The sequence below is a fragment of the Colias croceus genome, chromosome 5 (genome assembly GCF_905220415.1).
Source record: "Colias croceus chromosome 5, ilColCroc2.1".
Lineage (NCBI taxonomy): Eukaryota > Metazoa > Arthropoda > Insecta > Lepidoptera > Pieridae > Colias > Colias croceus.
This window is the reverse complement of record NC_059541.1, coordinates 2,624,288-2,648,497: the sequence shown is the minus strand read 5'-3', so window position 1 is coordinate 2,648,497 and position 24,210 is coordinate 2,624,288. Positions and strand designations below refer to the sequence as shown.

The window sequence follows — 24,210 nt, the reverse complement described above, 5'->3', positions numbered from 1 at the left end:
GATTATTTCCTTTATTTAATTAATGAATACATACAATAATTGATTAATTACGTACACGGATCAAGACCTTAATAACCAAAAATAACAATATTTAAAGTGGATCAAAAAACCTTATTTTATGAAATCGTTTAAAAAAACATACATGCCGTTTGCCTAAATATTCCAACCATTAGATTACATTACAAGGAAAGACGAGGAAAGCAAATACAAAAACTATGTGATTCCAAATGATTCGATACTAAGTTGCCGTTCATTTGGAACGGATCGCGATAGGTTGGACAAATGGGCCCGTCAGGTGCAGTTCTAAGTTGACGAGAGAAAATGGCTTCGATTTTCTAACAATATCGATGGCTCTACCTCGTTTGATGACTTTATTAACTGTGAAGTTTATGGCGGTTGAAAATAGAATTGAAGTAATAGGATCTTTGAATTAAATGAAAAGAGGATTTTATTAATGATAAATTGTGCAATTATTCAGAATATCCAAAAACAAAAATATATTTAATAAGGTACTGCATGTGAAACTGTTTACAATTTATACTGTAATTTGACAGAAAAGATTTTAATGTATTTGAATTTTACAAAAGGAAACATTGTATCGTAGATTGTAGACTTAACGAAATAAAACAAGAATATTTTTCGTCTGACGTGGCATATTATTTCGATCTCTGTTTAATTTACTTGAATAAATTGCTTATGAACATAAAATATGATTAACTGTATAAAGAGATTCTATTTATAGACCCATTGATTACTTACTCCAGTACACTCTCTCAAATAAGCAAATAAAACTTACAATTATTATAGAGATATTTTAATTAGAAATTCAACGCTTGCTATAAACTAGCTGCTCCGCGCGGTTTCACTCCGTACTTTCCTGTTGGTCGTAGCGTAATTGTATATAGCCTATAACCTTCCTCGATAAATGGGCTATCTAACACCGAAAGAATTTTTTAAATTGGACCTGTAGATCCCAAGATTAGCGCGTTCAAACAAACAAACAAACTCTTCAGCTTTATAATATTAGTATAGATGAAATACTATTAGCTCCATAAAGAATATTTGATATTGCCATCATGAATTTTGTATAAAAGAGAGCTTTCATTTAATATCCCTTTTATAAGTTATAAAAAATATTTATTGAATTTTTAACGTCACTATTGTGTTCAGGGTTTTACAGTGGATGAAGGTGCAAGCAAGTTAATGGACTGAGCTGTCGTTAATGTACATTTTAACTCTGTCAATATACTTTGGCTATAAGTTTTACTTTTATTGAGAAAACAAATTTCAATCATAAGTTTATTATCGCAGTGAGAATAATTCGTTAATTCGATCATTTGAGTTCAAATTATATGCTTTATTATATTATTTTGTATTGAAACGTTATTTCTGAGAGTCAATTTCTAAAGTGTCTCGTAGTTTATGCTTTCAATAATTGAGAAATCTTAGTTCGAATAAATAACTACCTAATAGTAACTAATCTTTTGCATTTTTGCCTCCTTTTTTTGCCTCCAATATAATATATTATATATTCGTAGCCATATAATGTAGATCCTCTAAACAAGCAAATGGCGGGGCCCAACAGGAAAAAGAAAAGATGGCACAGGGAAAAATAGATTAATGGTATCATTAAAAAAACTGGATTACGAATGCTTCCGATAAGAATGAGATTGGGTATCCACTAATTTGAAAAACGATGGATGTATAAAAATGGCGGCAATTAGTACTTATTTTACTTACTTATTTTTTGAAACAATCTTAAATAAATAAGTTTAAATAAGTTATAATTAAACGACCGATTTTCAAGCTTTAAGGAAAATTTGTGAAATGCTTCTTATAAAAATTAATAATGTTATTTGCATCTTCACTCTAATTTCATTTCCATTCATACTACCTAGTCAAATAAAATTTCCTTATTCCTCACAATACTATCCTATCACTTCGTGTAAAATTAATAAATAAGTCCACGAAATAATTAATTCCAGGAGAAATCCATTTAAAATGAGATATAATTCAAAGGGATCTCGCTTAATTTTCTCATTTCGGAACTCAATACAAATAGCTGATGAAACAACGTGCTTCCGTCTTATCTCGTATAAGTCAGAGTCAAGGCAGTTCCACAGGTGAATAGAGCGCACACATCAGGTCAACAAAATCGATTTCGATTTTAAAACTTTAACGTTATTCAGTACGTGACTGGAAATATAAATGGCGTGGGCCAGAAGGTGTCATAATTCAACGTCTTTCCAAGCTTTTTCTCAGATTCTCGTACGTTCGAATAAGTCACGAATTTGTCACAATGCAACGTGACGTGTTCACGGTTTGAGGTGATTCTTCAAAATTCTCGAGGAAAAGTTCTGAAGGCTTGAAATTTCAACGCTGCACTGCTTTAGATGATTGGGCCAAAGCGTGTGATTTAAGAACTACTCGATCAAAATTGTGGGCATCAATATTATCAGATTTATTCATCGGAAATATTCCCCATTTCAATCCATCACTTTTCGATGGGATAAGCTCATTGTTGTGTTACGAATTATATTTATTAGGATAAGTTTCATCTTGTCAAACTACATTAGCGGAATTGGAGGCCGTGATAAAAGCCTTCTCGCTTCTTCGAAAAATATTTCTTCAACAAATGCTTCGAGTACCTACTTCAGCTCGCAAATAAACTGACGCCTTATTAATAATGTTGTTAATAAAATAGTATTCATTTTCCTAGATTTTGTTATAACAATAACAAGACTTTTGAAGCCTTGCCAGACAACCAATATAGCCACAGCGACGGAAATGTTGCGTCATTTTCTTGCCAACACGCCATTACGGAGTAAACCGGGGAAATTGGACTTAGGAATAGTTGCTTGTATTTATTTTGTTAGGTTTTTCTATTTACAAAACGTAAGAGGATTAACAAAAGCAAGGATGTCACGGAGTGTTTGAAATAACCTTATTCAGACGAGTAACGAGGCATACTATTATTATTTCATTAAATATTTAGAATGGAATTTGATTTTACCTTTAATGAATATGTCCTGTGATTATTACTACGTTATTACTTTTCGTTCTAGGTATTCACTGATCTCACAAAGAATTTTTATTTTACTAGAAAAAAAAAGCCCTCTTTATTTCAATTTGAGCCCTTTCTAGAATGATAAATGATATGATGTAGAATATGACACTTTATCGTAATCCTTTGTAAATAAGTTCTGAATTGTCTGTAAAGATATGTAATAGATATTAGCATTTATATCGTAGACACGCTACTCAAATATAATTCAGAAATATATCGACGTGTCATATTTTATCTGCCAGCATATGTTATTCACGCTCGACTTACAATGTGAATAAAAATGCGCACGGAAAATTACATATGCATAAAGAAAATGTGATACACCCAGTACCAGGTAATGTGACGGCTTGTGTTACTGAAAAATTGAGTAGCTATGGCAACGCTCATGGCTTTATGGACCTTCTTCACAAAGGGCATTATTGGGCAATTAGAGGCAATAACGATAGTATAGAGGGCCTTAATGTAGTACAAGTGTAAATGATCGGCCGTCATCGTAGATGTTTATTGATAATCACCGTATTGACGGCAAACATTGACGATCATATTATTATAATATGTTGAGTTAGCGCATTGTGAAGAGGGACCATTATTATAATAAGTAATGTAAAGTAATAAATAAAAATTTATTGTAATCACAATTTTTTAAATTCTTTACTTCTGATAATTACCTTTAGTTTAGTTTTTTTTAGTTCAAGAACCCTCCGTCATCTCATACAAAATTACGACGATAACGACTTTATATGAGCCCAATGATAATCCAATACATCAGATTTAAATTAAACTAATTCGATTTTTCAGTTGCGCACTGCGCGTGTATTAAAGCCGCGAGAAATTCCCAAGGCGTACTCCACCTAATGGGAATGTCAAACGCAGGTGCGTATACGAGTAGATATTCAAGAGCTGTAACTTATATTTGAGTTGCTACGGCCCTAATTGATTGCGGTGTGCCATAGAGAGTAGTATAATGAGAGGGGTGTTATGGTATGGCAGTAATGCCAAAAAAATGCCATACCAAGCGGTATAGAAAAATACCACGTGATGTGAGCTCGTGTGTGATGTCTTGAGGATTGAAAAGTATTAACATTCCATATACATAATAGTACACCAACACTTATATATTCGTAAAGTGTTTGGTAGAATTTTTATAGTCAAGTTTAGTCTTAGTTGATGGAAAATACAATTCTGAGTCAGCTTAAATCCGTTTGTCAACATTTTTTTCTTTGGTTTTGTTTATTAGTATTTATTTGAATTATGGTACAGCTGAAAATAATAATTATTCATTTAAAATCTATAAAAGTATTTAAAGCTATCATCGAAATTGTAATTCATTTCGTGGATTTCATTTCCTTCAATTCTAAGAAAGGACATTAATACGACTCCCAGTCACGAAAAATCTATCGTGTTTCTCTCAAAACAATGTCTTACGAATTTCACTGTAACAACGTATACAATTAATATAATAAACCTGTTTTATTTGCACTATGATAGCTGACAGCGCGCTACGTTTGCGCTTAATTAATTATTACGCGCACAATACTACTGTATACCCTTACCCACTTGATGTTTACGGCGGATCATTCATACAGAGAGGCAGGGACGTATTCTGCTAACAAACGCCTAGGGCGCAGAATTGTAGGGGACTTATAAAAACTAGGGGTATATTATGTTAGGATAGTTGATTCGATTTCTCAGGATCACACTTTGTGATGGTGGTATGTGACTAATATTGTGATGTTTCGAATGCTTTGTGTTTCCTATTTTTTTTCTTTTATTAAAATAGAAGTATTCAAAAATACGTATTACTATTAAGTGATACATTTATTAAAGTGGAATATTTTTTCCTTTTTTTATTTCTCAATCCCGATAGAGATTATAGTCGTACTTTTATATCATCTTGTACCACATGTACAAATTGCTTAAATACCGTAAAGAAATACGAAAATATACTTCACATTTTAGCACAATATATTGTATCACGCCCTAGTTCGTCAACCGCGCCCTGACTTAATACCGCGACTGAGTGAGGGAAATTGTTTCAGCTAACCTGCCTTAATAATTCCTTTCCACGGCATGTTTGCCAAGGAACTCTTGGGGTAAATAAAGTGGAGGCTTACAAAATTCGCTACAATACAGTATATTTGTAATTGAATGACGGCATTGTTTCAGTCAAGTTATAAAGTACTCGGGGGTAGTATTTGTGAAGAATAATTTTGTTTATGTTATTGTTTTCTGGGAAACTTTTTGCATCAAAGATGTATTTGTAATTAAATACCTACGGGGACTTGGGTAAAACCGGAATCAATAAAGTTTAATTGTAGATCTGTAACTGATGCAATATTTTAAACGAAGCCGATTTATTTAATACAATAATAATTCATTTAATATAACTCTTAAAATGAGACTTTCCTTAGTAAACTGTAATCACTAACAAACACAAGTCGTTGTTAACTTTGAAAGATGTTTGAACATTAATATAAAATACAATGCAACGTGTTCCTCATTTAATTTATATCAACAATAAAAGCAGACTAACGCAAGATTGCAATTACAATCCGCTCCATTGAGTTTAATGAAACCCACCGACGAATGCACAGGTGTATTTTTCTTTAATAAACCGAAAGGTCACCTTGTTATCAACGGTCACGGACAAAGACGAGTTTTGCCCTTTTTCTTAATACAAAATGGATTAAATGCATAGATAGCCGTCAACCATAAAGAGATTGAAGAGGCAGATAGACTCAGTAGAATGGGATGGGGACACTTCGTATCTCCGAGACGCGTTTCTTTGCTCAGGTGCCCGAATATTTTCGCTCTGTAAATGAAAATCTTTTTTGTTTTTATCGTTAACAGTGATCCCGTTGCTTTGAATTTTTAAACGAGTTTGCTCTTTATGTGCCTTCGTCGAGAAACGCTTCATTTCGCTTCGTTTTTTATGTTTCCGATTTTTTGTCTTCTAAATTATTTAACACAAGCGGAGGAAAGTTGACGTAAATTAGGGACGAAATATTTAAGTATGAAGTATTTTTAAGCTGTAAGTTTTAAAATGAGCCACTATGTGACTAAACATTTAGGCCTCTACATTGAGTATGGTAAAAAATGAAAAGAAAATGAACATGAACAACATGTAATATTAAAATATATAACATTAATATTTTTATATTAAATTTTCTTATAATATAAGGATTCTTAGAACATTAAGATTCAAATCAATAGTGCTCCGCAATGATTATAACATTTCATGTATCTTATTTTTAGCTCTCACTTTTACTTGATACAGATAGCTTCTCAATTTTTATAATATATTGGCAAATAATACTTTAATACCACGTCACAAAGCCGGTAACACTATTCCAAAGGCGATCGCTTCTTAATAATGCTACTGACTAGATTACCCATTCTAAAAATCAAACAAAATTTAAAAAAAAAACGCCCCATTATAAGCCCAATATGCAAACCCATTCATAATTTATGTACAGCGTCTAATCCAAAACTAATTATTGTGTACCTACAGGAGCTGGGCAGGGGCATTATTAGCTCAAACTTCGCCGCCTTACCTTCCTGAGGCACAAAAGAACTCGAACTTCATGTAATTTTAACTTTGCCAGTCCTTCACATTTTCATATTCCTCTATTTGTCTTTAAGATGCATTTTACCGTCGGTCTGTTTGCACAAGCCGATAAGTCTTACGCGGATACGAACAAAAGTTTGATTTCTCTGGCGTATAATTGAGCGAGTAATATCTTGGGAGACTAATAAACTTTGCTTTGTACTCGACCCGGTTCTTTTAATGTCAATTTTGCTAGAAACTTCCATTGAATGGTTTCAAGATGTTGAAAGTCTTCAGTAATTATCATAGCAATTTTCGTACTTGTTAAGGAAAGTTGAGGCTCTTTGTTTTTTGGGTATTTTATCGGAGTTTTGTAATTTTTTCGTAAATAAGTTTGTTTAAAAGTTATTTATTAAAGACATAAATGGTGTTTCAATATTCATAATAATTATATGACCAAATACACCTTTTGTTGTTGTAAGAATGTTTAGACAATAAGTTTCAATTGAACTATCAATCGTACTATGAAACTTTTTATTTGCTAAAATAAAATATTTTTGCAATTATTATTGCGTGACACGTTATGTAACTTATGGCAGTAAAATTCTTGTGATATTTCGTATTTAGTCAATAATTGTACCGAATTCAAAGTTCAGAAATAAATTAAATATTATATTAACTAATGTTTATTTAATGCGATAGCGGAAGCAACTTTGTCATCATATAAATAACATTATAAACGTGTACAAATAAATAAAAAAATACTCATTTGAATAATTCGATTCCAAAACTCCACATAAGAAATATTCCGTTGTAATTTTCTTAGCCCCGAGCTTCTAACAAAGCTTACAAAGTTTGCTAAATTACAAATTTATTATTGTAGGTAATTCAAAACAAAGTTGCGTTTGATGCTTTGAATAATGTGTAACACGTGTGGAATATAAACCAGTGTGCGTAATTGTGTGTTGAAATTAAACCTGCTTTAAACTCGGTTTATGGATCACTAGCTTACCACCCTACCTAATAAATTATATTATACTAAAACCTTTCTCTTGAATCACTCAATAAAAAAAATGTGTGCGTGTACTAGAAGTACACACGTAAGAAGTGAAACTTAGGGATAAGAAAAAGTTGGCGCGTAACGCAAAAATGTCACGCCTACGGCGTAACGCAAAAATGTCACGCCTACAGCGTAACGCAAAAATGTTACACTAAATTTTTGTCCAACCCCGATAAAGAAGTTTCACTTCAAAAACCGCATCAATCTGTTGCGTAGTTTTAAAGAAAGCATACAAAGGGACATAGGGACAAAGAAAGCGACTTTGTTTTATACTATGTAGTGATTATAATATGTATATCTATACTTACTACAATGTACTAAAGCTGAAGAGTTTGTTTGCTTGAATGTGCTAATCCCAACCACGGGTCTGATTTGACGAATTATTTACCGGTTAGATACCTAGTTCACATTATAAACAAAATTAAGCAATTGAGGCCAAAAACATACATACTAATACAAAAACATTAATTAACTTTCCTATTTCACAATTATAACAGCTACAATTAACTGTTATTACAAACAAAGTTCTCCACGACGTTCTCATTATAAGCATTGATATTCAGGACTTGTTCAGGACTCCTTAAATAATATAACTATATTGGTCAATTATCGAACCTTCAATTAAAAAATTAATAAAAAAACATTTTACGGCTATATTATATCTGTTTTCCTCATAATTACGTCCTTCCTTACCTTTCTTTATTAATATGTAATCGTTCTAGAACTTTCTATGAATTTCCCTCTTTGTTAGTCACAGAACAGTAAGAATTGTTAGTGTTGGCGCGAATCCTGGTGACCACATTTTATGTCAAGATTAAGAATTAATGAGTCCAGCAATAACAATTTAATCAACACCCTGCATACATTTGTACAATGTTACATTATAATTTATACGCGACACTTTTGATGTATTTATAAGAATATTTGAATTACATAATTTATTTAATACACTAACTTAGAAAAATCTAATGTAATTTTAATACAAAATGGTCATTAGTTGTATAAGCAGTTTTTATTATTTGCCTGAGTTGTTGTTAGTTGTTGAATGAAAGGAAATTTAAAATAATATATTATATTTTTATATACAAATGATTTTACAATAATTATTGGTTGGGTAGCGACTGGCCGCTGGATACCGTATTAAGATTCGCAGATCAGTTTCGAATCCTAATATTGTGGTATCACAAATATTGCTGACATAAGTAAACAATATATTCGTAGGCACAATTATCTTATTCCTTCTTTTTATAAGTGTGTGAATGATAGATAATTATTAATAACCAATGTTGGTAGTAGTAGTAGTGTCTAACATAGTGAATAATTTAAAGCCAATCTTCACCAACTCACGTCGAATCACTCAAAACCACACACAAAATAGGAAACAAGTATCGAGTCTCACGCCTTATTGCTTTCAAGCCGTTTATTATTTAAGTACTACTTTGTTTACGCAAAGTTATGTTCCCAAGATCCGCTAAGTGAACTCTAGTGGGCTAGCGGAGCCGCCCGGATTTCGTTGAATTTTTAATCTCCCCCTAATGTCCTTGCGACGCTACCTTTGCGTTGCTTCTTGAATATTTTAACATGAGATCATTGGGTTTAACATCGAAAGTTACATACGGTCTTGTTAGTCTTTCAACTTTATTGTTGTATTTGAATATTAGATGGCTGATGTGGCTACTCGTACATAGAGTACTAGTTTGAGGCCAGTTTGTAAAAATATTTTAGGAAAACGAATTTCAAATATTTAAACAGACTTGAAATATGATTTAGTAATATTGTTTCGGAGATTTTAATGAAAGCTTCGTTAAAGATAGATGTATATATCTTAGCTTAATAAGATATTTCTGCTATTTAATATTAGAATTTAATTTACATTTGAATATGGGCATATACAACATGGACTGGAACGCGCTTCCTGAATCTGTGTTCCCCGACGAGTACAATATGGTCTTCAAGCGAAGAGTGAAGAGTGAGTAGAAAAAAAGAGTGAAGCGCGTACCATCTTAGACCGTATCTCAGCTTTCCATCAGGCGAGATTGTGGTCAAGCGCTTCCCTATCTTAAGTAAAAAAAAAAACATAGTAATAAAATACCTGAAATTTTTAGCAGCACACTTTCATATCAGAGTTTAAATTATTGAATTTGAAAAATGAGAAATGATTTCTTAATGCGATATTAAATTGTAACGGTTCTTTTCGCCACATATTGACCATAAGAGATCAAATATGTACTTAAAAAAGATTGTACTTTACACTATCAGCTTACTATACTTAGCTTTAATCACTTCCAAATTTAAGGTGCTAGACTTTTTATTTAGATTTTCAACTTCTCCCTATATTTCTCTCTCCAAGCCGAAGTGAAAATGAATTTAAAAGTTTAACCGTGAGTTACGGACATAGTAACCTACTTTCGCATTTATAATTTCAGTTTGCATTTTTTAAATAGCTTCAACATTGCTATAATATTATACATGTAAATGTGAATCATGCAATACATTTATTTCTTTGAAATGCCTATTTGTTTTGTAAAATTTATAGCGTAATTTGGATTTTATAGGTCTTTATAATATTAAATGAGTAACCATATTAGTATGTATTCTGTGTTTTCAGTACGTTCCTTACACATAATTTATCGTTTAAATCTTAGTTTTAAATAGTTAAAAAGCTAAAACAGGCGAATACAAACATGAACTACGTACTACCTTACTATGCAACTATCTATATTCTTACATTTTTCTTGTATAACTGTATGTGCAATACGCACTATTTTAATATTGCATTCGTGTTTAAAAACAGATATCCTCAGAGCACCGTTAATAGAAATTTGACGATCACAGACCGCTTCGTTCATATAGATATGATTACTCAAGATATTAATATTAATACTAAAACGAGGGAGCGATAAACGTCTTAACGAAACGGTAATGTAAAAGCTGCAAGTACTAAAATAAAATTTATACTTTCTAAACTCAACCTTTCTAGAGTCCATTAAAATTTTCACTCAAGGAAATATTATACACCGTTGAACGTTAACAAACTTTACTATTAGCTGCTTAATTTTTAACAATTACCTTTTAAATGAGGAAAATTTACAGTCTAAGATTGTGTATAATTCCTGCATTTATCGCAGACTTCTTATTCTGTATGGAGTACAACTTGGGGTATTTTTGTATTCTTTTTTAATAATTCTTTTTTAATAAAATCGATTTGTTTGTACGTAGAAAGTTTGGTATAACGATAACGTAAGGATGGATGAAATTCTAATAATGAGAGAATGATCTGTTATTTTAAAAAATTATGGTACCTATACGTGAGGCTTTAATATTCGTAGGTAGTATTAAAGCCTGATTTATTTTACTGTTGAATTAAGTAATTTTTGGTTTACTTTTAAAAATTAGTATAAGTAACAATTAATTGCAGGTCTCAACCACTTCGCAATGCCTTATAGACACTCATTTCTACACTACTACTACTAATTATTGGAAGAAAATTTACCAAATATTCTATTGATATCATAGAATATTCACACATTAATACTTATTATTTGCAACTTTGTCACTCTTAATAATAAAAAGATATGGGCAAAGATACGCAGTACATACATAAAAAATCTATTCATACTGTACCATATAAATTTACTCTCTTAAATAAATTTTGTAAGGCACACAAACCGGCATCAGTGAATGAATAAAATAGCACATAGCAATCGAACTCATCTCATTATAACTAACGGTTGCCACGAATAAAATACTATTAACAATTTAAAAGCTACACCATAGCGTTGTAAATGAATAACATTATTGTTCACTTCGTTACGTAGATTTACCGAGAAATCGGATCGTTAGCAGCACTTAGCGGGACGAATGTTCGCCGTCACTTGTTCCTGAGGAAATATGAAGATTGATAGCGTTTCGCCAGCTTATCTATTAACTTGGCTAAATGCTGCTCTGAAATTGTGAAATTAAGTACGGAGATTAATAATCGTTTGATGTAAACAGATCTGCTGGAATAAGCTTTAATTAGGACGTTCGGCTCCCAGCTGTTTATACGTCTGCGAATAGCGCCTGGATTATTCGTATTCACAAACAGATCAATAGCCAAGTTGAATTTATTAGATACATCTATATTTTGTTAGTAATATTATGGTGTAGAGAAATTCGTGCATGAAAGTCTTAATTGATGGTTTTATTATAAAGAAGATAAATATTAAGAAAGACATATTATTTATAATAGTTTCGAAGTTTGACGAATTGTTTGTTGTAATAATGGTTAATTAATAAATAATTATATTTTTAATTAAAATTTGGAAAACAGAAAAATAGCATACGTATTTTGTTGCATTCAATTTCTTCTAGAAGGTTTAACGCGGTAAATTCAGTCAGCCAATTCATGCCACAGCCAGGGTGAAACTAAAAAAAAAAAACAACTTCTAAAGTCTTAAAGCGGGGGTATTAAGAGCTAACTGTAAATTTAATTCTTGCAGATTATGGCGCGTTGTTCGTGAAAATGTAACAGGAACTGATGTTGACATTAAAACTCGGCTAAGATGGAGTGCTCCGTTCGGCCCAGCCCCACGAGGGTTCTTTCTTTGTGGACACTGCTTATAGGCATGTTCAATATCGCAGGTATGTGTACATTTAATGAGTATTTATTACATAAAACGTGTTTTTCTTAAGTAGTATAGATGTTTGGTTTTCGTCGTGAGCAATGATGTTTATTGAAAAGATTTGCTCAGTTATGTGCGTATATTCTCCTTTTGTTTATTAAGTTTGTGGTTTATTTAACAGTATTGACTAATATCATAATACTTTTATCAAAAACACACATTGATGTTTTTATTAGTGCAAAAAACTTATTTTCACGTATGTGTAGAAGTACCTGTAATAATTCAATCCATCAGACAACAGTGTTTTACTTATAAAACGTATATACGTTATTTGCATAGTATATTTTTATTAACAAACCGGGCGAAGCGTGTTGACACAACAACCCCTTCGCATGTGAGATACTTAATTAAAAGAGAATCGCTTACTGACATTGAATGAAAACCCCTTATTATCACTAAGCTGGCGATAGAACTCTTTATGCTATGTTTGTTTAGGATTATGTTAAATTATGCCTTTAATATTTGCTGTACTAGAAAAATGTATCTATACCATTATTATAAAGATGAAGAGTTTGTTTGTTTGAACGCGCCAATCTCAGGAACTACTGATCCGATTTGAAAAATTATTTCAGTATTAGATAGCCCATTTTCCAGGAAGGCTATAAGGCTATATATTATCATCAACAGGAGCGGACATCATGGGTGAAACCGCGCGGCGCAGCTAGTTATAAATAAGATATTTATAATGTGTGTCTTATTCCTTTAGAATAGGTGTTTGCTCTACCAGAGAAATTACTTATAATAAAAACGGATTGGGAACATTTCTTCAATATAGGCTCATTAGTTTTAGGTAAGATAACGTTATAATATCTCAATTATTGTTTTAGTGTTTAGCCGTTTATAATTGTAAAGAAAATAAAAATCATAATGATTAAATGAAAATATTATCATTTATCATATTTTATACTTTTAAAGAATAATATGTTCTATAATAGAAAAATTCCGTGCACTGAGTCCATTACGGCTTCTATACACCGTTCCTCACGAACATTAAATTGTTATAAATTTTATAATTTTAAAGCGACCTAAATCTTTTATTTCTTTAATAGAAACATTTATATAGAAATATGTTAATAATATATATTATTATATAACCAGCTATTCGCTCTGGCTCCGCACCAGTAGCCATTTTCCCATGTTTTATCCTAATCCCAGTTGTCACGAATCTAACTAACACAAAAAAAAACAAAAATCATCAAAATCGGTTCAGCCGTTTTTGAGCTATAAATTTTGTAACAAACACGACTTTCATTAAATAAGTAAGTACATGTATGTATATACATATTTTCCTATAATATCATCGTCTGTTAAATAAACTGACGTAAAGTACACATTCCCTATCACTTAGTGCTGTTTACATTGCTCTGTGTTAGCCAATTGGTATAACTAGCTACTTCTAGTTGTTTGTTTATGTGTTTGTGTGTCTGATTGGTCAAACGGAACAGCAACCTTGTAAACAGATGAATTACTATAATGTATGTGGAATTATTGATGTTCCTCTTTGTAAATGTAAATTATATATTTATTATTTATCTATACTAATATTATAACGCTGAAGAGTTTGTTTGTTTGAACGCGCTAATCTCAGGAACTACGGGTCCGATTTGAAATATGCTTTCGGTATTAGATAGCCCATTCATCGAGGAAGGCTATAAGGCTATATATCATCACGCTAAGACCAACAGGAGCGAAGCCACGCGGGTGAAACCGCGGAGCGCAGCTAGTTAATTCATATTGTTACAAGTAGAGTTAGAACAAAGTAGACAATAATATGAAGCAAAAACTAACAATTTATACGTATAAAAAAGCCTCATGGCTCCAAAGTATTCCCTCCCGGGTAAAGTATAGGTAAATGAGAGTGATGGTTATTGGCTACCTCGCTAAAACTAAACAACCCGGTCAATCAAATAACAATAAGTTCGAATAGTACTTTTAACGCAAACACAAACCCAAGAGAATAGTAAAAAAAATGATATTGTTTGCGTTTCTATCTATACTGCTCGCAGACACTCAATGAATATTTACTAGACGGGCCCGTTGTTTTCATTAGCGTGATTGCTACAATCCATTTTTACAAAGTGTTCAACACAAGTGTTTCTTTTTCAGATAGTTACTTTTGTTTTCATCGGGTTAACAAGCTTTTTATATTATGGTATCGCGCTTCTATTGTACCTAGTGTTTTAATTCGAAAACTTTAAGAAATAGGTTAATTGCAAATGCATTTAACTGCTTAATTACTGGAGCATGATTGTTTAACATTAATGTTGAAATCGCGTAATATTGCAGGTTTTCTTGGAGTCGTTTTTAATATGCTTGTAGTGTGGTATTGTAAATGTCGCTTGCTTAAGAACACTAAAACTGATTTTACATTTTACTTTAAAAATAAGAGTTCTTTGATTTATCTCACTATTAACATTTTTTAGCATTTATGTATGTTCCAAATCGAATTAAAATTATAATACTTTATTATAAAAGTTACACATATTAATTATGTCTAAAACGATTAGTGATAAAGATATGGCATGAGGCTTTTTAAATTGTTAGCCGCTATGCATCTAATTTGAACCTTTGACAGGGTAATAATCTTTTGTAAAATAAATAAAGCAAGCGCGACGTTTAAAATAACGAAAGCACAAGCGTCGACTTATAAAAGAGTTTATAAAATAAGCTAACGCGGTGTGTTTATAAAATCAACTCATACTTTCTTTAAAAAGGTCTTTTAAAATTTTTCAAACAAGTTTATTATGGAACTCAGTTTATATACATACGTCGTCAGGATGTATGAATGTAAATTAATTCAAATCTTTTAATTTATAACGTTAAGTAACATGATGTTGACTCGATGTTTTCATTCCTTTTCCTATATTTTATGTTTGGCGTTTATCATATTTTCATTTCAGTATTTAAACTGTAGGCTGACTGGCTGTTCTGTGAATAGAGTCATCAAGAATCTAAATCACTTGGTACTTATCATTAACACATTTCCGAAAATAAGTTTTCATACAATGTACTCAAGAGTGGACTCAAGATTGCAAAACATAATACTTCACATTTATTGACTACTAGCTTTCCATCCGCGGCTTCGCCCGCGTAGTCAAAGCAAAACTCGAATAGTTCCCGTTCCCGTGGGATTTCCGGGATCCTATCCTATGTCCCGGGGTAAAAAGTAGCCTATGTCCTTTCTCGGGTATCAAAATATCTCTATACCAAATTTCATGCAAATTGGTTCAGTAGTTAAGGCGTGATTGAGTAACAGACAGACAGACAGAGTTACTTTCGCATATATTATATAAGTATGGATAACAGTGTTGATTACCAATCGACACGGTGTGGACGTGTTATACACGAGACTCACAGACACGTCATTATGATGAAAAACATAGGTAATAATAATTAATACAATTGTTACAATACATTCTTAGTATACATTTTAACACAGTAAATCAATCAATGTCCACATTTCCTTAAGAACAAGCGTTCTCTACTATACAGCCCTTTACGTTTCACTAGTATAAATTCTCATATAAAGGGTTGAGTAAAAATATAGGTGAGGATGTCAGTGCATCGTTACGTTAAATTATGGGGTTGTTAAATCTCAGTTGGAATTCCTCCCCAGATTGTCGGGAATGCCTTTGAGCGGCGTACTTTGATATACACGTATACGGTTTTTATATCGAAAATGTTAGTAATGGGAATTCGGCTAAATTCTTCGAGAATCTTTTGCGTGTTCTTGAGTGACCGCTTGTATGGGTAGAGGTTAAAATTCATTGAATATTAAATATATTTTTTTAATGTTCGTTTTAAATATTCATTCATATAATTCAATAGCTCATGAAATATTCTATGTTACTATCATTCAATTAAAATGTAGTCAATTTTAAAAGATAATTATTTCATTATTCATCTAACATTCGTGTTTAAATGTAAATTATTGAATATGCATTTGAAATTGGTAAGACCGGTTCATCCGTGAAAGTTTTCAAATATTTTTATGATTTAAAAATAGGTTTTAAAATATTATCTCACATTGCCCGGTTCCATAGCTAGTGACTACGCAAAATAACCAATGTGTTAAGCTCCGACTGCACATAGCAGCCTGTCACCTTGACTGACGTAATTGTAATTAAAAATATAAATAAAACGATGTTTTGGCGCGAAATTTCAGTGAAATTTATGTTACAGATAATATACGCAATTTATGTGTCGTTTTTTTTTCTGGAAATTTTAATACCTTTTTTGTTAACTTTTATAGCTGAAATCCATGAAGATATTCGTTTGGTTTGATAATGATAACTAATAGATATTAAGGATCTCTCTCTTTTATTAAAAAATAAGCTTCGAAATGAACCAACGCCCCAGGAAATCAGAGAACTAAAGGTAACACATAGTACGAAACCTCTCTGAAAATGAATGATTTGAATATACTGTTATTATACTTACAAACGTTATGTGTAACATAATAATCTTAAAGGTTATAACCAAAAAGTACACCAATTAGATGATCATTAAAACGAAATTGGAAACCGATCATAAAACATAATTCACAATGAAAAGCGAGTTGAGATGACATGGCGATAAATTGAATCCCAAGTTCGAAGGTCGTAGGAAACCGTATTCGCACGTATCTCTTTTGTTGTTTCCCATTGTTACATTTAGGCTGACAACGTACTGGGAGAAAACAAGAAGCTCCTTAAAATTGAAAATATTACTAAGTTTTCGCCCGCGGCTTCGCCCGTTTTGTATAAAATCTAATAAATTATATTATACTAAAACCTTCCTCTTAAATCACTCTATCTATTATAAAAACCACATTAAAATCTGTTGCGTAGCATAAATAAGGACATAGGGACAAAAAGCTACTTTGTTTTATACTATATAGTGATTGAACAGCCATGTTTAGGGAATTTACTCATTTTTTAAAATGATATAGTTTCAAATATAGTATCTCTGTGAGACTTAACACGTTTTAAATGTAATCAAATATTCTCAATACAAACTTTTTGGTATGTAGAGTTAGGGAGAGTTAGGTTTCTCAGTTACATAATATAAAATAAACACTATCAATACTTACAGATTTTAACACAAGAAAGTTCACTATAAAACTAGAGATGGTAAAATATCAATGACAGAAAGAACAAAGGTTATTTCTTAGAAATGCTTCTGTCAAATGAACCATAAGATTGTCTCTTTTGTAGTTATTTAAAACTAGCTTCCGCCCGCGACTCCGTCCGCGCGGATGTCGGTCTTTGCGTGGATGGTTTATTTCTCCATTTTGAGTAACTCGGACAATGACATCTTATAAATATCTATTGGACCCAAATACGGCTAGGTCTATAATAATACGCAACGTGTGTTCGCGGTACCTACTCCAGAACAACGTCTATGGATAACTGAAAAATTGAGATTAATTTTTTTTCTACGTATTTTTCCAGGATAAAAAGTATCCTATTTTACGCCCAGGATAATAAGGTATAATTATACCAAGTTTCATCGAAATCGAACCGGTAGTTTTCAAGTGATGTCTTCACATACAGACAGACAGACAGACAGACAGACAGACAGACAGACAGACAGACAAAAATTTTTTTAATCACATATTTGGGTTTGGTATCGATCCAGTAACACCCCCTGCTAGTTATTTTTTCAATATTTTCAATGTACAGAATTGACCCTTCTACAGATTTATTATATGTATAGATATGTGCTTTATTGTTTAAATATTACATATATAAGTATCAGCATCAATGAATTTTATCATAACAAAGATCACGTCGCGTCGGTACATAATATTAATAATATATCTATTTGCTTATATACTACCTCTATAACAGTCAGATTGTTCCTCTGTCCGATAGTTCCGAATCGACATAGCGTGTACGTGCGTGTTACCTCCGAGCAGTTGAATTCGCAGTTAGATAAGAACTTAAATAAATCGAAGGAAACGATTGCGTGCGCTGTATATATTTTGCATGAAACCGCTCGCGTTCGCGGCAAAAAGGTGCGTGATTTTTGTCAAATATACGCAACGAAATTTATGAGCATCATGTGAAATAAGTTTTATTAGATAACCCATTCGTAAGGAAATGTCCTCCCCTTTATGGACTACATAAAAATGCAGTAACACTTGATATTGAAACGTTATGAACGCGTAGTCGGTAAAATGTTGACGTAGTTTATACGAGTGTGGAGTTTATGGCTATGAAATAATTATTTGGAATTATTATTGGCGGTGGATTATTGGATGGGGGAATGTATAAGCTATTTCAACAAACATGAATTCGTGAAATACTTAGTTCCATTGATCGCGTTTGATTAAAATGTATTACTGCTACTGGAAATTATTCTAAATAGAGTAATTATGAAACCGAAATTTATGATTTATCAATTCAAATTGGTTTCGGGTTTTATCTTTCTCGATTCCAGACATAAAATAGCTATATTAACCTTATTTCAATTAATAAAACTCAATAAAAAATAGACGCTCGAGTCCAACAGTAAAATCGTCAATTTGTGAAATCATAAAAGACCCCAAAGATCGAAATTCCGGTCGGTGAGACGATAATTAATCCTTTACTAATTAAGTGGCATCCATTCAATCGTATTAAATCAACAAGCAACCGATATTGACCTTTTGTTGGACAAATTACATGCGCCCAAACCGTCAAAGGCTCGGCTCAAGTACAATTTCAATAGTATCTGTTTAAATGATCACAGACAAGCGGTTCTGATTGCTTTGTTCTATTTAACATATTCGTTTATTACAAGCCGCTGGCTCGTAGGGATCGTCCGGACTTTAAGTCCATATAGGATTGTTAGTCCAACTCACTTTGTAACCGTATCGTAGTATGTGTATATTAAGCTGGCAAGACACAGTTTGCTATTAAGTTTTTGAATGTGGGCGGTTTGATCTTGTTATCTGTTAATAATTTAAATGAGGAGTATGTTTAAATATAGAAGGGTCGGTACATAGACTAATACGTAATCCTTGTAAGGTCAGTAAAATACTGAAATGTAACAGGTACACCGTAGTAAGTCTATGAATTGAGTAGGAGTTTGTAATAGTTTTGTTTAATATACCTAAGTGATTTTCATATGTGCTCTAAATTCTCAATATCTAGGTACGTCTAAACTTAACAGTAGTATAAAATAGTAATTAATAAACTTCGCTGTGATATTGTAAACTCGCAATATTTTAAATTTGTTTGTGAGCCTAATGATGAGTCAACTCGAGCGGGTCGGGACTGGGCTAGTTCTCTAATATAAATTGAACTACAGAACACACTTCTATGTAACATACTTCTATGTATTTCACAAGTAAAATAATCTATGACTCAATCAATTTTATATTTTAACTATCTTTTCGGTTTTACCCGCATTTCTCTGCTCCTATATAAATGGGCTATCTAACCGAAATAATTTTTCAAATCGGACAAGTAGTTCGTGAGATTAACGCGTTCAAACAAACAAACTCTTCAGCTTTATAATTACTAGTATAGATTAATTAGTATCCCTATCATAACTATAAAATATTGTAATTCATAAATCTCCATTTCCAATTTCCAGTGAGTGTATTTGAGTAGATTTTAATAACCATTCACAGTTTATTAAGATTTTTAACTTATTGGTAGAGTTACTAACTTTTCGTTGGAAATGAAAGTCTATTTTAATTGAAATAGTAAAACTGCAAAATCACACAGACAACAAAGGTCCTTTACATAAGTACTAGGAGTGCATCATTCATAAGACAGTTGTTGCATACAACTGTTTCTACTCCTCGCCTCTCCACTCGAGGGTTGTTCAACTATTCGCGCAAATGAATTATTTGCTTACCACTTGTAGTTTTTATTACATTTTAAAGAAATACTCATTAATAATTTATGAGTTCAATGCATTGAACGTGGGTGGGTGGTGATTTAAGAGTTAAATGGACACGTAGTTATTTTTTATGAAAAAAAAATTTAAATAGGGTTTTGATAATCTTATTATTCAATTTAGAGAATGCGTCTGAGGATATTTGTCCAAATATTGGGCGGGTCCACGTAGACCGATAAATTGCTTCCCGAGGCTGTTTTGTGTGGATAAAAAAAAAAATCAATAGGCCAATCTTTGAACATCAAAAAAATACTTCGCAATTTAATCATCACTTGTTAAACCAATAATTGTGTTAACACAATTACTTAATAATATTTTTTAATCAAGATTTTTAATACAAGGTGCCTTTTCTACTTGACAATGGTATCAAGGTATGGATAATAATTAACAACAGGCAACACATCTTTTATTTATTATTACACTCCTAATATACCCACCTAAAACAGCAAAGAAATATGTGTACACAGTATTCAAATGTAGACGCAATTTCGAGAGACTATTAGCGTGGGCCACCTCCGTAATGAGATGTTGCAGACTGCTTTATGTCTCAACTTTATGTACGTTGCTTTTAATTATTTCAGAAGTCACTGTTGCACTGGGATTGGATGAAATATTTTATGCGATAAATGTTAATCAAAAAGTAAATATAGGTGGAGGATTGCCTAATAAAATGTCTAGAAGTTGAAATGGGATTAGGTTGTTAGGTATAATGAGTACCTAGTCATTCAAATGCGAAAAAGTGTTCGTTTGTATTTATTTTATTAACTCTTGTATCACGTACTGGAGAGTTATTTATAGGTTTTTTACCAAGACAAACGATATGCAAAAGGAATACACCTCTTCTTTTATGGAAGTTTTCTAATGAGTCGTATTTGAATAACTCATAATTTTATAAATTCCAATAGACAGCGCTCTCATCATGCAGGCGAAGCCGCGTGTAACAGATAGTTAGATATATAGATGCGTTAAAAGGTTTTTTAATTGTGTGCCATACAAGTTGAGTATTTAAAAAGCTTTTATTGGATTAATGTTGAAATTGGAATAAAAAAATATTCAAAGTACTTTGGAGTTTTAGGAACTCGTTGACCTTTTTAAAAGTTTTATTATGTATACGAAAAATAATGATTGTGCTATGTTTTGTGGAAATCATTTTTTGGGTTATCTCAAGTTTATACAGATACTAGCCGCTTGACCCGGCTTTACTTGGGTTGATCCAAAGGTACCTAGATAAAGATTTCGAATAGAAAAATATATTTTTTTAAATCGATCTAGTAGTTGTTGTATGAAATCGTATACATTATACAATCAAAAGCAAAGAAAAATTATCTGTGATTTAGAAGATTTTAATATAATAAAGAAATTAAATTTAAAAAATCGGCATTATGACATTACAGTTAGGTAATAAGAGCAAATAAATACACGCTTCTTTTCATATTATTTATATCATCATCATCATCATCATCAGCCCATATACGTTCCCACTGCTGGGACACGGGCCTCCTATGAGGGTACAGGCCATAATCCACCACGCTGGCCAAGTGCGGGTTGGCGGATGACACATGTCGTCGAACTTTTTAATTCTTCGACATGTCGGTTTCCTCACGATGTTTTCCTTCACCGTTCGAGCAGTGGTGATGTTACAACATGCGCAGATAAATTGAAAAATCAATTTATTTCCTGCGCGCTCGCCTGGTCTCGAACCTCGGACTTATCGATTCGAAGTCCGAGGTCTCACCACTGAGCCACCACTGCTGCATTATTTATATAGTTATTATGATAAAAACTTAATAAATCGAATAAAAAACTGCGTGTCAGTCTAAGTATCTCTTCCTCCCAATTAAAGCGTTAACGATTTATGAAAATGATAAAATATCAAACAGATAAATCAACTTTCCCTTACCTTTCACGAACGCTTGTTATTTTGTTTGAAGGTATTTTAAGAGCAATTTTAAAGTCTTTACAACAACTAACTCAGACATTCTCTTTATTCAAGTAGAATTCCTAAAGCTCCATTGAATTATTTTGAAAGAGTACTTTTAGAAATTCAGTGGGGAAAGTTTAGAAAACGTTGTCTCAGTATGAAAACTTGCCATACTTTATTATACGTTTATTGTTGGCCTGTGGTAGCTACATACGCTAAATCAGTCGTCCTGTAATAATACGTCCTTGCTAGAGGCTAGGTTCTATTTTATCAAAGCGAAACATGCTCTATCTAATATAATATATTTATATACAGTACTAGCTTTCCACCCGCGGCTTCGCCCGCACAGTCAAAGAAAAACCCGCATAGCTCCCGTTCCCGTGGGATTTCCGGAATAAAACCTATCCTATCTCCCAGGGTAAAAAGTAGCCTATAATATGTCCTTTCTCGGGTAACAAAATACCTCTATACTAAATTTCATGTAAATTGGTTCAGTAGTTAAGGCGTGATTGAGTAACAGACAGACAGACAGAGTTACTTTCGCATTTATAATATAAGTATGGATTGAATTTATAGTGGGACATTTTTATAAATTACTAGCTTCCGCCCACGACTTTGTACGTGCATCCCCGTTTTTCCCCGTTCCCGCAAGAATTTCGGGAAATCCTTTCTTAGGGGACGCCTACGTTATGGCATCTACCTGCATGCCAAATTTTAGCCCGATACGTCCAGTGGTTTGGGCTGTGCGTTGATAGATCACTATATTAGTCACCTTTGAGTTTTATATATACAGATAATTTTTTGTGTAGGTATCTATAAATTACCGAATATATAATATTTTACATTTTACGAATTTGTCATCTATTTCTAATACCTCTGTGATAAGGGTATCATAGGTATACATATCAACATAATGTTATACCAAAGTAGCTAGTTTTATAAAAAAAATCACATATTCTATACGAGTATTTTACGTGTGTACGACGTACGTAAATAAATCAAACTTCTCACTCTATATGCTCCTTGGCGAGTCTTATTTTGACTCATCAGTTTATCTTCAAACGGGCAAGTAGTCTATATCTCTTAAAAACTGCTATAATAACATTGGATAGCAAAACAAATTAATTAAACAAAGTTATTTTAGCAAGCATGAAACAAACTATTTGTATTTACACAGGTCAATATATTTTTCAGTGGCGAGCACATCTAAGTGCAAAGTTAGTCATATGGGAATAATTTTTCCTCATCTTTGTGAAACTTTGTCTGTTCCCGAGAAAACAAAAGTATTTTTTTAACTCCTAGAGGGCCTATCGGATGTCGGAAAGCAAATATTGCTTTTGCTTTGTGCACAAAAATTAAACAAACGAAAGATTTTATATTTTCCCAGCAAATAATATTTGTAGATTTTGTTTATTATGTTTTCATTTTAATAAAACAATTCCGGCATTCAACATTCTTTATTTCTTTGTGTTATTGATAGACGCCGAAAATTATATGTTAAATAGAAAAATAATACAATCCTAGCTTCTTTACTTATTGATGAAATAAATACATGATGAAAAACCGCCTAAATAATACTTAGTATTATCCCAAAGAACGTTTTGAAAATGTTTTTGCGGTAAGTAATATATTATCAGTAAATCCGATACAGTTATTTAAAATTTGTTCTAGATTCAATAATAGATAAAAATAAATCGTGTTTGCTATCGTGAATCATATTTATTCTCAAATAAAGTGACGTTCTTATTTACTAAACGATTGGCTTCTTAGAATCTCAGTTAAGAAAATGTTATTGCACGTGCCGATTCAATAGAGCGAAATCTATCATTTTTCTTGTTGAAATTTTGTACAGCTTTTTTCTTAGAATCCAAGAATAATTTTTAATTTCTTTGATATTATCTTTTCTTTATTCCAAGAAGCGCTTATGCACATGAAAGAAGCTTAGGAACGCTCTTATCTTTTTAATTTTATTCTAACTTACTTCTTTATTCTCAAGGGTAATAAATACGTCAAATAATTTATGCTCACAAAAAATATTTGATAGACGTCTTCCATCTATATTATGCAGATTCTAGGAAT

The 24,210-nt window shown here is 32.1% G+C and overlaps 1 protein-coding gene across 1 annotated transcript in view; it reads left to right on the top strand.

The window, feature by feature from the left end:
• The window catches only part of LOC123691572 (hemicentin-2-like), a 168,002-nt gene that overhangs the window by 38,069 nt on the left and 105,723 nt on the right, over positions 1-24,210 (top strand). The window contains exon 2 of the mRNA XM_045636008.1: positions 12,156-12,297. Coding sequence (XP_045491964.1) covers positions 12,219-12,297 — 79 coding nt within the window. The 5' untranslated portion in view covers positions 12,156-12,218. The remainder of the gene's footprint in view (positions 1-12,155; positions 12,298-24,210) is intronic.